Source organism: Rhipicephalus microplus, chromosome 1 (genome assembly GCF_043290135.1).
Source record: "Rhipicephalus microplus isolate Deutch F79 chromosome 1, USDA_Rmic, whole genome shotgun sequence".
Classification (NCBI taxonomy): Eukaryota; Metazoa; Arthropoda; class Arachnida; order Ixodida; family Ixodidae; genus Rhipicephalus; species Rhipicephalus microplus.
Genome location: NC_134700.1, coordinates 281,087,302 through 281,102,085, shown reverse-complemented (window position 1 = coordinate 281,102,085; position 14,784 = coordinate 281,087,302). Strand labels below are relative to the sequence as shown.

Genomic DNA, 14,784 nt, shown 5'->3' with positions numbered 1-14,784 from the left:
AAGGAGGCGGAAAATGTCGTGGTACGGGCGCATTTGCTGATGTGCGAGTGCCCATAACTCGTATTCGAAGGCAGTACTTTATGAAACGCCACCAAGAAAAGCACCGCGATTACGTGAGACCTGTAAAGACCACTGACACCTTGGTTGAGAAAACCAATTTTAGGCTAATGGACTGATGAGTCGACCCGCTCGAACTCACTCAGACTCAGGCCAAGCCACGAGTCTGAATGAGTCTGGGTGAGTGGTAGTTTGGCGAGTGTGAGTCCGCCTGAGTTCGGTTGAAAGAATGTTTTGTTAGTGTGAGTCAACGTGAGTTTGGTGGAGGGAAATTTTCGGGAGTCTGAGTGGGTCCAAAGCGCAAAATATATTCCTGTTGTGTGTCTGAGTAAGCTCCACGGGTTTTGCTGAGCTGTGGTTACTTTATAACATATTGGGAAACGCACATGTCATTACTTTTTTTTTTTTAATCCTTCACAAACTAGATAGATATATTCTATCATTAGGACTGATTTTCCCATGCTGCGAAGCACTTAAGCTGTCTCCCCGAATTTAGCAACACGTTGAAGTGGACCGAGTCTTGCCTAACAATGCCTCACAGTACATGAGGGAGAGAATAAAAGATTTATTTCATCTTTCAAATGAGAAAATCGGAGAGTGCGATCCTTACTCTAGGAGCAAGCGCAACTAGACAAGGTGCTGGCATCTAGCGTCGTTTCCGCTTACCATCGCATTGAGTTATTCGTTCAGCGTGCGCACCCAACGCGGCGCGCGGTCGATCCAGAGCATTTTTATTAGTTTTCTCTTCGTCGCGTAGATGGCGCTCAGTGGACAGTACGCTAAAAAATATTTTGTATGCTTAGGGGCCTTACACGATCGGCCGCCTCTCATATGGTCTTTTTGATTATGCTTACAAAACTTCTAGTAGCATATACAACAACTCTTATTCTAACTATACCCCTTCATTCCCCGTTGTCGCTACACATGAGTACACGTCCACCAGCAGCGTGACCAATTGAATAGCGCCGTCCTTGCAAGTGTACTACACCTCCTCTCCCGTTTGTTTCTTTATATTATTAACAACCTTATAGTCGATAACAGCAATTGTTGATGTTTTATGTCGCAAAACAACTTTATGGTTATCAAGGACAATGTAGTCGAGGGTTCTGGAAATTTCGACGACCCAGTGTTCTTTCACGTTCGCCTAAGTCTAAGCAGACGGCCCTGCAAGATTACTCCATCTAGTGTACATAAACTATATACAAGCTCACAGAACTCATACTTGGCCTTCTTTTGTGTGTGTGTGTGTGTGTGTGTGTGTGTGTGTGTGTGTGTGTGTGTGTGTGTGTGTGTGTGTGTGTGTGTGTGTGTGTGTGTGTGTGTGTGTGTGTGTGTGTGTGTGTGTGTGTGTGTGTGTGTGTGTGCGTGCGTGCGTGCGTGCGTGCGTGCGTGCGCGCGCGTGTGTGTGTGTGTGTGTGTGTGTGTGTGTGTGTGTGTGTGTGTGTGTGTGTGTGTGCGCATTTTGCTTTTGTTCGAAAGACCAAGCAAGAGTAGAGAAAAACGTCTTATTTCTATTCTATTGCTGAACCAAAAACGAGATTATTCATTGCTAAAAATAGCGAAAGCTTGCCACAATACCGCTTTACTGCCATTCGGCTGCGAATTTCGCGATAAGATTCAAAGGCTTGGCTACTTTGGCCACATTTAGCATGAGTTATGGCTTCTTTTCGAATCTATCCAATGCCTATCCTGCTCGATATTTCACAGAAAGCTAAACCATTAAAAGACTGTTCGCCTAGCCCACACATGAAGCTGCGCTCAGAATTCGCATTAGCTAGTATAGTAATCGTTGTTGATTGTTTTCGTGTGTTCTTTCTATCTCCCTTCTGTGACATTTCTTTATCTGATTTCCCCAGCATAGGATAGCAAACCACACTTGCATCTAGTCGGCCCTCCTAGCCTTCCTTCCTCTTCCTCATCCCCTTCTCAGTAAACAAGGCGGTATGTAATCTGCGTACGTGGTGCATCTTTATTCTGATTTCGGAGGCATTCCGCTGTCGACTCAATTTCACAAAGAACAGGTGTATCCACAAAGCTCCGGCACCTGTCCCTACCTGATCCGAGCTAAACGTTACGCGTACAGCCGCCGCAAAATCAAACAGGTGTGCCATTCGCCACTCCGTTGTATAAAAACGACGTGCTTGAGGCCTTGTATACGCCTTTTCACAGGAAGGGAAAAAACACCACCATGATGGGCTGCGCGCGGGAGTACAACGGCTAAAGGTGCAGCGTTGTCAGTGCATTTTCGAGGGTACGCGCCAATTTGCACAGCCCAAGGAGGACTATGGCGGCGCCCAGGGAGGCGTTTATGAAAAGGTGAATACGCTTCGGTCTTCAAGTCGTCCAAAGCTGCATTAGGGATCCCAGTAATTTTTTGTGAAACTCTGTGCCTCCGGTACCCCGTCCTCATTCTAATGCTAAGACGTGAGCCGATGGCGTCCGGAACTAGATGCTACACCCCACGAGAAAGATCGCTCACCCTTCTTTCAATAAATATTTTTCGTCTTCCTCCCAAATTGGCGCTAAATTGAGTCTGGTTCTACCTCTACATTGTAAAGCAGCGCATCGGTCAAAAGAAGAACAAGAAGAAGCGCGTGCCACGTGTCTTGCGCGATAGCTTGGCCGCGTTTCGGTTTCGAACATCTCGCAGCCACGTACAGCGGTGCTACTGAGCCGTGTCACGCTGCCGTCACGTCTTGCTGTCCGGTGGTTTCTCCTCAAAGGTGAAACTTGAAAGATTTTCCCTTTGCCACTAGGACTTCGCAACATGTACGGATGGCCGCTTCGTAAGTCCGTCGTTTTGCGTCCCGTTAACAGGGAGCATTGTGTTTAAGTAGCCCTAGTGCAAGTATTCTTGTTTCCTACCGAAAAATTCAGTATCAGGACATTGCGTGGTTAACAACTTCTTTTCCAGCTGCTGTTTCTATGATTGCAGTCAAAACGAGAGCCCTGAAGGAGAGGTCCGAGCAGGATGGCTGCAGTGCATTTCCCGTCTTTCTGCGCTCCAAGAAGGCCTCACCGGCTGCACTCAAGATCCTCAGCCTGGCAGCGGTGTTCACGTTCGGACCAGAGCAAGGCCTCAAGGTCATGCAAGCCAGCGATAGCGAAAAGCACTTCGTAATCTACACCAGGTAAGCTTACCACTAATGCAAGCGTGCTTTTTCGGGTGGTGGCATCCGGTCTGTACTTCAACGGCTTGTTTAGTCGCGCTGCTTAACCCCACATGTTTCACATCAGACTCCCCGTGGCCGACATCAAGAGCATTCTCTTTTTTTAATTTCTTACACCTCGTATAACAGTAACGTCATATTAGTTTTTCTTGCCAGATATACAGTATAGTATTAGGAAGGACACACTACTCTATAGAACTGGAACTCTGAAAGCGGACAAAAAAAGTGTTTGTTCAAACTACTTTCTCCTTCTATGTCCGTATCGGTGTAGCACTTCGAGAAGCTCGCACTATGCAACCAGGCCCGTAACCATGGACCCCTACACCCCCTCCCCCTTTCAGAGCGATCGACGTACGAGACAAGAATCTTTTTGACAATAAGTTCACGCGAGACTGTTTTACGTAAAACGAATTATTCATTGGAGTTGAAGCTAAGGAACATTAAGCTAAGGAACAGTAAGGAACAGCTAAGCTAAAGAACAGTAAGAAACATACACGCCATCTCCAAACACAGAAGCTGCGTGGTTCCTGACTGCGGCCCTTGGCACCCGTCGGTGTTGCCTCACGTCTCAACAACGCCTCCCATCAGCTGTTCTAAGTACCCAGCTTACAGCCACACGGAAGTAAGTCTATCTGCTATGCGCTAGCCATAGTCAAAGTTTTCACAGAAGCCCGTATCGTCTGCAAGCTACATTCTATAAATAAAAGCAGGACACCAACCGTGAAAAGGCGTAAAAAAGATGCGTCAGCTCCCATGACGGGAGCCTTGTCCGCAATCTGAACAAGGCTCCTGTCAGGACAGCAGAAACGTTTTAGGGTTGAAGCTCCTAAAGGCGTGGGTCTCTCCGTCCCATATATGTATGTATGTATGTATGTATGTATGTATGTATGTATGTATGTATGTATGTATGTATGTATGTATGTATGTATGTATGTATGTATGTATGTATGTATGTATGTATGTATGTATGCATGTATGTATGTATGTATGTATGTATGTATGCATGTATGTATGTATGTATGTATGTATGTATGTATGTATGTATGTATGTATGTATGTATGTATGTATGTATGTATGCATGTATGTATGTATGTATGTATGTATGTATGCATGTATGTATGTATGTATGTATGTATGTATGCATGTATGCATGTATGTATGTATGCATGTATGCATGTATGTATGTATGTATGTATGTATGTATGTATGTATGTATGTATGTATGTATGTATGTATGTATGTAGGTACGTGACCGCCTATAGCTCCACCTTTGCCCACTGCCCCATCCTTGCAAACATCCCACTACGACCCATCACCGATCCACCAATTCACCGACAATAACGCAAGTACTGTTGAGAAGTAGCCAATATGAAATGCAAGATGGTCGTGTACTTGTATCCAGGTGCGCGTTAGAGAACCATAGATTGTCCCATCATGACCATCGCTTGTTTGTACGTGACCGCCTATACTTCTACTTTTGCCAACCGCCCACTACTTCATCCTTGCAAACATCCCACTACGCCCCATCACCGATCCACCACATCACCAACCATAAAGCCGTTATAATGAAGGAGGAACGGAAGAGACGTATGGATACCACTTACGAATAATAAAATTTCTTGTATAAATATATACAGTATTTGTCACGTGATGTAGTGGGCGATATTCGCGGATGGTGCACGGTTTAGCGATGAAACCCTCCAGCACTTCGCCCCACTCATCATCATTCACAGCGTGGATATGCTGTGATTTTCTTTCTTATTCCTTTTCACTGTCGCTGTCCTCCTTTTAATTCTGTGGGAAGTCGTTGTTATTAGCGAATATATTAGCACATTTGGTAGGCGCCTTTTGCAGAAAAGTTGTAGTGGGTGTTCCTGAGGCAATCCCTCAACTGCGTATGATCATCGTGATACGAGGTTCGTCGTCTCCCACGTGACGATGCCACCTAGTGGAGGTGGACCGAAGTTTTTAAAATATATGCTTGCTTTAGTAGCCTTAGCTCGCTGCAAATGCAAGAGTATACTACGAACTGTGCAACTAGTACCTATTCCGGGAGATTTCTTTGACCATATTTCTTAACGGTGTAACCGTTTTATTATTGTCCATGTGCCTATTCTGTTTATTTTTTTATTCTTTATTTATTTACTCGGTTATTTATTTATTTTTTTAAGGAAAGCAAGTGTGGTTTAGCTATGGCATCGTTTACGCTTGAGACATAAGATTCTTGTCTGTAGAGTAAAAGAATAAAATACTTTGATCGAGTAGAAAACATCACTGAACCTTGTTTTTTCGCAAGACTTTTAGCATATGAGCACGCAATCACAGTGACGACGTGTAAATTTCCTTGACGTCTTGGCTATCAGTGTCAGTGAACATGGATAAGCTAGCCTACCGTTGCATGCTTGGGGCAATTAGTGGCCTGCGGTCACATAGTACACCGTCTGATATTGCTTAATAGACGGAATCATCCGGCTTTTCAACTTCCTCTTCTGAGAGGTTAGCATGTCTACCAATATTGTAAGCCCTTTTATTGGCCTCATTGCATCGACTCCTAGAGTGGGAGGGTTCACGTTAAGCATTGAGAGAGAGGCTTCATTCTGTGTCTAAGAAGCAGTAGAGCCGAAGCGCTACGTTGAGTCTCATGCACACCTGCGAATAGAACCGGCCACGTGACCAAGCTAGTCGCAAAATAACTGATTGCACATAGATGGTCTATTTCTGAAGGTCACTACTTTGGCTTAATCAGTACGAGATTTTTTTAATCATGTGACTGAAGTCGCTAGATATGAAACAATCAGTGTCGCAGGAAATAGGCTATCAGCAGCAGCAGTTTGCGGATCAATGGCAGTAATGGCGGTGTAAGCAGACGCGAATTCACTATAGCGACGGGTATAGGTGGCAGTTGCCACTCGCAAGTGTGAACATCCATCAATTTGATCCTACTTTTGGTCGCCTGTCGTGGACAGCCGCGTGACCTATGTTAATGTGAGTGAGCAAATGTTAATGTTTCGTGTGTCTTTCATATCATTTTGTGTAACTCGGCCAGCAGTACCGCATACCCACTACTAATTTTCCGGATTCAAAGACGTTCCTTGTCTATTGTTATCACAGAGGAACAGGATTTTCATCGACACATCGGCCATGAAGGAAACAATTAACGGGACAACGGCGAGGCCACCAATAATGTGTTGCTATCACACCTTGTATCGGGCACCCGACGCCGACAACGACACCACGTGAGCGCTTTTCTTAAAGCACGCGTTCTCAAAGCATTCTACACGGCACATTCCGTGTAGAATACGTTCAGATGCTGACGCATAGTTCTTGTATTCTTCCCGTACTTCTTTTTTTTTTGGTCCTTGTTTGTTTCCGATCTATGCTACAAGCCAGTTTACGATGATGTATAGAATTGTGGTAGAAACGATTATGGCACACTCACTTTTGATTGATATGGGGGGATTAACGTCCTAAAACCACTATATAATGATGAGAGACGCCGTAGTGGAGGGCTCCGGAAATTTCGACCTCCTGGCATTCTTTAACGTGCACCCAAATCTGAACACACGGGCCTACAGAATTTTCGCCTCTATGGCACACTAACCTTTCGTGCCTTCAGAAGTGATAAAGGTTGCTTACCAGCGCAAAAGACAGGGCAGGAGGGGACAGAAGAAGAGACGAGACAGAGCGCTGAACTGCCAACAATTCAAAACATCGCTACCACCTGCCATGGCAGTGCAAGACAATCCTGGTCCATCCAACACCACCAGCCCAGTGCAGCCTCCGCCGTCGACACTGGCCATCCACAACCACCAGCGTGATCCGCCAGTATTCTCGGGTCTCAAGGGGGATGACGTTGAAGATTGGCTACACACCTACGACCTCGTCAGTGAGTTGAACAGGTGGGATACTCTACACAAGTTGCGTACGGTCACTTTCTACCTAACTGATGTTGCCAAAACCTGGATTTGGAACCACCTCCAAGATCTTCCCGACTGGGACACGTTCGCACGGCAGCTCCGTCAGATTTTCGGTTCCCCCAGTGTTCGCGCTGAAGCAGCAACAAAGAAGCTTGCTGAACGCATTCAGCTGGCGGGTGAATCATACACCTCGTACATTGAGGATGTTCTTGCCTTGTGCAAGCGTGTAAATTCAAGCTTCACGATGGTGTTTTACATCGCTATATTTACTACGTTGAAGGAAACAAATGGGTCCCCGTTATACCACGCTGTCTACAACGTCAGGTTCTTGAGACATTCCACGATGATCCTGCTGCTGGGCATCTCGGCTATCACAAAACGTACGACAAAATACGCAGTCGGCTCATCTGGCCTGGCCTCTCATCCGCGATTGCCAAATATGTTTCTTCGTGTGCCTCATGTCAACGGCGGAAACGACCCACTACTGCTCCTTCTGGATTTCTCTAACCTCTTCCTTGTCCCGCTTTGCCATTCGAAGTCGTCGGGATATACTTGTACGGGCCCCTTCCCGTGACCTCCAACGGAAATCGTTGAATTGTAACTGCTGTTGACCACCTCACTCGTTACGCAGAAACCGCCTCACTGCACGCTGGTACAGCCACTGAAGTAGCTGATTTTTTTCTGCGTAACATATCTTTACGCCATGGAGCTCCACGTTTTCTGCTCAGCGACCGCAGTAAGGTCTTTCTTTCCTCTATTCTTGCTGAGGTTCTACGCGCCGCCAACACCACCCACAAAACAACTTCTACTTATCATCCTCAAACAAATGGCTTGACGGAACGCTTTCACCGTACCCTATCGGACAAGATTGCCATGTACGTTAACCCTGACCACACGAACGGGGACGCCATTTTGCCATTCGTAGCATTCGCCTACACTACAGCTACGCAATGCACCACCGGCTTTTCTCCCTATTTTCAGGTCCATGGCCGCTCTCCAAGTGTAACACTGGACGTCTCCTTCCTTTCGGCTCCTGCTACCTCAGCAGGCCCTTTATGCGCACTATTTTTGTCTCGCCTCGAGCACTGCCGTCATCTGGCCCGAATCAACACCGGCATCTCTCAGGAAGCTCGCAAGTCTCGCTACGACTCAACTCACCGTGCTGTCACCTTTTCCCCATGAGACGAAGTTCTTCTGTGGACTCCCGTGCGTGTGCCCGGCTTATGTGAAAAATTGCTCAGTCGTTTTATATGGCCTTATACGGTGATTAAACAAACGTCCACCATTGCCGCGGGACAGAAATTGTGCACGTCTCTCGGCTGAAACTGTACACACGACGCTATTCCTAATATTGTCTCTCGCGCGGCCAGGAGGCCGCTTCCAGCGTGACGGGGAATTAGTGTGAGCGCAGTCACCGACTCTTCTTTATCAATTGGACGTGTCATCATCATCAGTGTGTGCCAGCTTGAGCTCGCCTCGAATAAAGCTTTTTCTCATATTATTATTATTATTATTGCTATTTCTGTTGTTGTTGTTGTTGTTGTTGTTGTTGTTGTTGTTGTTGTTGGGCAAGGGTTACGACACTCGCTACCTGAGAGTGAGGCCTCTATTAAGAACCCAACAACCTTAGTGTAATTATTGTTCGTATTCCTATTTCTTTACACTGATGTGTGTTACGTTTGGGGGATTGTATAGACGGAGAGCTTTCCTGTTTTGTTTATTCTGCATGAAAATATTTACCCATTCGAAGAGAAATCAACTTTGTGTGAGCCTGTTTTGTAGCTCTGTGCCACTGTACGTGAGTGACAATTCTTCATAGTTTGCAAACATTCTTTCTAACGAATTCAACAGCTCACTTGTACAGTAGCGAGAGCCGATGTGAAATACCACGCTTTTGTGCACTGCTGGCAGTACATAAGAAACTGTAGGAGCAAGAAAACACGCCATCGAAGCTTCGTTTTGAAGTCGACGTATTTGGATGTTTGTATCGTATAGGCTTTCGGATACCTGCGTGCCCGTCGGCAACAACACCGTCATCAAGTTCGAGTTCATCCAGTTGGTGTGCTCGGACGCTGACGGAGAGCCTGTGTACAAAAACTACCACGCCTTCGTGATCCGCAAGCCTGCAGTGGAGGAGCGCTGTGCTCGGAGCTTAGGCCAGCGGCGTACAGAAGGAGCCAGTGGTGGCCGATTCGTGAAAACGGCGCCGAAGCGCGGTAAACTCGCTTACAGCGTCATGCTGCTGGGCGCCGACTCACTCTCGCGCAACAACATGAAGCGCTCGCATGCTAACACGGTCAGGTGAGCAGGCTCTTTTTCATTACCCATACTGGACAGCACATGTGCGCTTGTGTTGTCCCGTGACCACGACTTGGGGACATCTGCACGCAGCGCCGTTTCTCGTCAGCCGAATTGGTGGCCTGCCGTAACTGAATTGAAAATAGGTGAAAAAATATTATATCTGACGAAACAAAAGCTAGTTATCAAAAACGACTCCCAGTTCTATACATCAGAGACTTATGTGAACAGCCTGGCAAAGTTAGTGTCGCACTAAGAACCACGTTGCTTCCCATCGTGCTGAATATTTAACAATGGGTTCCTATGAGTTTCTACGGGTGGTGTTCCACTGTCCTAGGAAGCCGCACAATTTATAGTGCGACACTGCAATTTTAGCCAAAATGTACCAGTGGGTCTCTGCTACATATAACCTGGAATCGTTTTTCATAACTAGGTTTCTTCGAGAGATATTTTTTGCCACCTATTTTCCGTTCAGTTATGGCAGGCTGCCGTTCCTGCCGCCGAGAGAGGGCACCACAGTCAGATGTTCCCCATTCCTGGAAATGCATGTTGCTTTCTCTACATTAGTGATCTCGGTTCTAATCAGGCTCTCCTTGATCGTGGCACAACACCTGCAGCGAGTACCTTTAGTTGTTGAGTATTTATAGGGCTTTTCTTCATAAATCGCGGGTTTGATCAAGGCCGCAGGATTCGCATTTTCGTTGAAGGCGATAGTGCAAAAAGCTCATGTACTTGGATATAGGTGCACGTTGAAAAACGCCAGGGGTCCAAAAAACATGATACGTAGAGTCATTCATTTCCCACTCGGTGCATTATTTTTATTTTATTATTCGTACTTGCAAAAGAAAAACGTGTCTTTCTTTTTCTCTTTTGTCATGGTTGTTAAAAAACTCGCTTATCATTTGGGGGCGCCAAATATGGAACACAGTTTGCGGGGTATCAAAATGGAGAGCACCAGCTCTTGGAGTGAACGGACACAGTTGACGCGGTCTAAACGAACCAAAGAACACACATTTATTTAACTATTTTACGAACGAACTTCGTGATATGAAGTAGCCGAGGCAATTTGCGCCTCAACCTCTCCACAGAAAAGCAGTTAGAACATAAAAGAACAGAACAGAACGATGACGTCGCCAGCCAAATGATTATACCTAAATTATGATTCACACGCTAAAAAAACCTTGCCAATTATTACCACACACTAAGCAGCATAACATAAGGACACACAAAAATCGGCGTCGCCAACGCTCGACTCGCCACGAGAGCCTACGGCAAACGACCTGTGGTGCCCTCTACCGTGGGCCCGCTGCAAAAGCCGACCACTCACTGCCAACCGCCACACACCAAAGAGAGCCGCTTATCTCTCATGGGCCATCGCTCGGGCTTGCCGCCAGGCGTCCCTGCCGGCGCGATCGCGCTCACCACGATGCTGATGATAACGCTCGCGAGCACAACGCCACCTACCGCTAGGTAGTTGCGGCCTATGGGCGAGTGACGTGCGCCACGAGGCTCGAACGACTTTACAGGGGGTGTTAGCGTCCCCACAAGTTACCGAGCAATGGATGTTCTGGTGGTTCGATTCAGCGGTGATAATCCAGGAATTGTCCAATTCAGCTATTTATATATACACCAAAAGAGCTTCTTCGGCTTGCCTGATTGGCTCAGAATGCGGCCATTGTAGAATTAGGTGATATGGCGGGATTCCACAAAGTCCAGAACAGTAGCTCGGGCTTCACTTTAATTTATTGGCAACGCAAGTGAATTGAGAGCGCATACGTTCACACAATTGTCGACCCTAAAGACAGCGTGAGTGAACCTGCCTTCTTTTTCAAAGCGCAACTGCTAGGCATCTGTTTCGGTGTCGAATGGCACCGCCATTGGCATTGGCGTCGGCATAACCGATAGCGCGAATGAGCACGAACGACAATTCTGACGCTACATCGAGGCGCCACGCTACCGTTAGAGCTATAGCCTATAACACTGTGTAGTCTAACCTGGCTGTCCTCTTCATTCACACTCACTGTCCCCTCAGACGAGCTCGTGCGCATGCAGGGATGGCACGTGCACTGCGGCTGGCTTCGATTGCAGTAAAGGGGCTGTCGGCATATCGCTTGACACGTACATTAACATGAAGACCAAAGCTTTACGCCACAATGGTGTAGTGTAAACTAAATTTAAAAAAAAACAGGTAATATATTGCTAGAGGTACGGGAGATTGCACCAACACGCCAAGAAGTAGTGCCGACGCAAGCGCTAAGCAATGACGGCGATACCATCGATTTGGGAAATTTTGAAGAAATGAAAATACCAGCAGCTAACTCTCTCAGGATTTGATCTCAAGAGGTGCTGGTGTTTTTCGTCGCTTTAACGCGAAGTAAATGGTGATAGTGCGGCCCTTACAAAGATAAGATAAGAGCCCCTATATGTATGTCGAGACAGTGGGCTCGACCAGGTCATTTTGATCGAAGTTCGCATCGGCTTTCGAGCGACATAGCTCCCCCTCCCCCCGTTCTTCGGACATTTATGGTCTTTTGGTAGACAAAAAGTGGGTGGGGCGTTTCTTCTCTACTTGAATATCACGACCATTCCAAACACGCGGGGCGATGTTATGGCATGTGCCCTTTGCCCGGCAGATAAAGCTGGCTAGTTTCACTTCTGCTTCAGCCGCATTCATCGCCAGTGCTCGCATGCGTTTACTCTCACGTACAACACGCGTGCATTTATTAGTTTTGTGTTTAACGTCACGAAACCATTTACGATGGAGGCGGAAATGTTGTAGGCCCGTGTGCTCAGATTGGAGTGCACGTTAAAGAACCCCAGGTGGTCGAAATTTCTGGAGCCCTCCACTACGGCGTCTCTCATAATCATATGGTGGTTTTGGGACGCCATATCAATCAATTAACGTCACGAAACCTCGATATGATAGAGACGCCTTCTTGGAGGACTCCGGTTATTTCGACCATCTGCGGTACGAGCAACGCGTTGTACGAATCTATTTCACCTTTATTCGGAACATGACGGCCATGCTGAAAAGCCATTAAAAGGGACCATATTATAAGGAGGCGGAAACTCTCATAACTTCCACCGGACGCGCTTTCGCATGATGATACGCTTCTGCAGTCGGCTTTCACCACTGTTGACTGCCGGGTATCTTACAAGAAATTCATGAAGAAAACGTTTCATTCATTGCGTCGCCGGGGGCGTTAGCAAACAGAGGGAAAGGGTGTCAACCTTGGGGAGGGAGATCGCCGTGATAGCCCTCTCTTCCCACTTCGCATGCAAGTGAAATGTGTTAGTGCTTTTTTTCACGTCGTCTGGTCACTCGAGCAACGTTGCCCTTCATAAAAGTTAGTTAACCATATTTTTAATCTTGTTGGCTTGTTGTGAAGTAGACGAATAAAAACTGACCTATTTCTCAATAGGGCAAAACTCGATCAATGCAACTAAAATTAGTCTTCTTTTTTAATCACACGTGTCGTACTAATAACAGAGATGTGCACGCAGTGTGAATAGCTGATCTGTAAGAGCAGCTTTATTTCGGAACTGAAATATACACATAATGAGCAAACACTGATCCAAGAATACCCGAACCAATGCAAAAATTTCGAAAACTCACGAGCACGTCACATCGTAGTTGACTGAATCAGGTCTTTTATGGCAGCTAACATGATTTCTCTCATATATTGAGTGCCAAAAAAGACGGTCCAAGGGAAAATAGAGGTGCGAAGCAATGAAAAACATTGAACAGCGAATGCCGCTGGAGAATATGTTCCGGCTGCTTGTTTTCGTCAAGGCATTGCATTGAGGAAGAAAGCTCTACTTTTCAAAAGTTTGGCCCCAGTGACATTCCCTGTTAAACTATCTTTCGAAGCATCAGTGAGCTCATTAGGTATATTTTATTGACAGTTTCAGAAGCAAAGGCCCACAAAATGTCTAGCTTGCTATATATGCAGTTCGACGAACAGGAAGGAGGCTATAATTGCTTCAGATTGTACTCACCCGAAATGGTTGATATGTGGGGTTTAACGTCTCGAAACCACCTAGGCATTCAAAATGAACACCCTGCTAAAACAAGGAACCCAAATACTTGTTCTCACCATTTGTCACTAGGAAACCTTGAAAACCTTCAAGGAACTGTAAAGCTCGTGATTAAAACACTGAGAGCCACGCATCTTCGTCTAATGCACGGTTGACCTGATTCACCTGGCGTACTACGGCTTCCGTTCACTCCGAGCTTTCACCAAATTCCTTGTATTTGCCACATTCGTTTTTGGTACGCTAACCGAGTGAAACAATCGAGCGCGATCCAACATGCGATATCGCTCAGAAAGTGACAAGGGGGAGCAGAGGCAAGCACTAAACACAAGTCTTCCCGCGCTTCGCCCGATTCGTAATTCATAAGATAAGGACTAAATAACACAAAGCAACAAACAATGAGTTCTCCACAGTTAATTCAATTTTTTATTTGTAAAATGGGGAAACACAACACATTCGAACATCCACGTTAACCTCTGATTGATTGATTGATATGTGGGGTTTAATGTCCCAAAACCACCATATGATTATGAGAGACGCCGTAGTGGAGGGCTCCGGAAATTTCGACCACCTGGGGTTCTTTAACGTGCACCCAAATCTGAGCACACGGGCCTACAACATTTCCGCCTCCATCGGAAATGCAGCCGCCGCAGCCGGGAATCGAACCCGCGACCTGCGGGTCAGCAGCCGAGTACCTTAGCCACTAGACCACCACGGCGGGGCTCCACGTTAACCTCACTTCGTTCAACCAGATGTTAGGTTGCCCGGCAACCGCTACGAGCGCACATGTTCCCTCAAACCGAAACGATAGCGCACAGTTTCCGGGGCCTGATATAATTGCGATGACAAGAAAGCTTTTGCACGCAGGTCAGCTACAAACCTCCGTGGTACGAGCGTTTCCTTCCTCTCGATTGGAGTAACGACGTCCGGGAGTATACAGTCAGCCTTAGGACGACTCCGGGCGACGCAGTGTTCGAGGCAACGGCGCGTCTTTTCAACGGCACCGTCACCGTCGTGGGAAAAGTTCTGAGCATTTCTCTCTACAGAAACAGCTCGGACTGTGTGCCCACTATGCCGTTCCACCAGTTTTGCTACTTCCTGCGGCCCGCCTCCCCATCGGAGTGAGCACGGCGCTGCTGTGCTCTACCGTCACGTACTTTGAAACCGGCGAACGCTCACTGCCCCGAGTCCGCAGCAGCGCGCGAACTTTCACTCTATCTTCTGCTGCATTTAAATATCCGCCAAGTGTGTTTCATAGTACTTGTTGATAATTATACTTTAATTTTGTAGTCTGTGTTACGTATAA

General features: G+C 46.7%; 1 protein-coding gene across 1 annotated transcript; it reads left to right on the top strand.

The window, feature by feature from the left end:
- Positions 1-2,706: 2,706 nt before the first annotated feature.
- Positions 2,707-14,784, top strand: LOC142767314 (uncharacterized). The gene is made up of 6 exons (XM_075868780.1): positions 2,707-2,843; positions 2,993-3,188; positions 3,741-3,849; positions 6,340-6,464; positions 9,141-9,446; positions 14,346-14,784. The coding sequence occupies exons 1-6, from the start codon at positions 2,825-2,827 to the stop codon at positions 14,506-14,508; spliced, it is 918 nt and encodes a 305-aa protein (XP_075724895.1). The 5' UTR covers positions 2,707-2,824; the 3' UTR covers positions 14,509-14,784.

Excerpts from the sequence above, each read along its gene's own strand:
- LOC142767314 (XM_075868780.1), top strand. Across the intron at positions 6,465-9,140 it reads GACGCCGACAACGACACCAC|GCTTTCGGATACCTGCGTGC; the intron begins GTGAGCGCTTTT and ends TGTATCGTATAG. Across the intron at positions 9,447-14,345 it reads TCGCATGCTAACACGGTCAG|GTCAGCTACAAACCTCCGTG; the intron begins GTGAGCAGGCTC and ends TTTTGCACGCAG.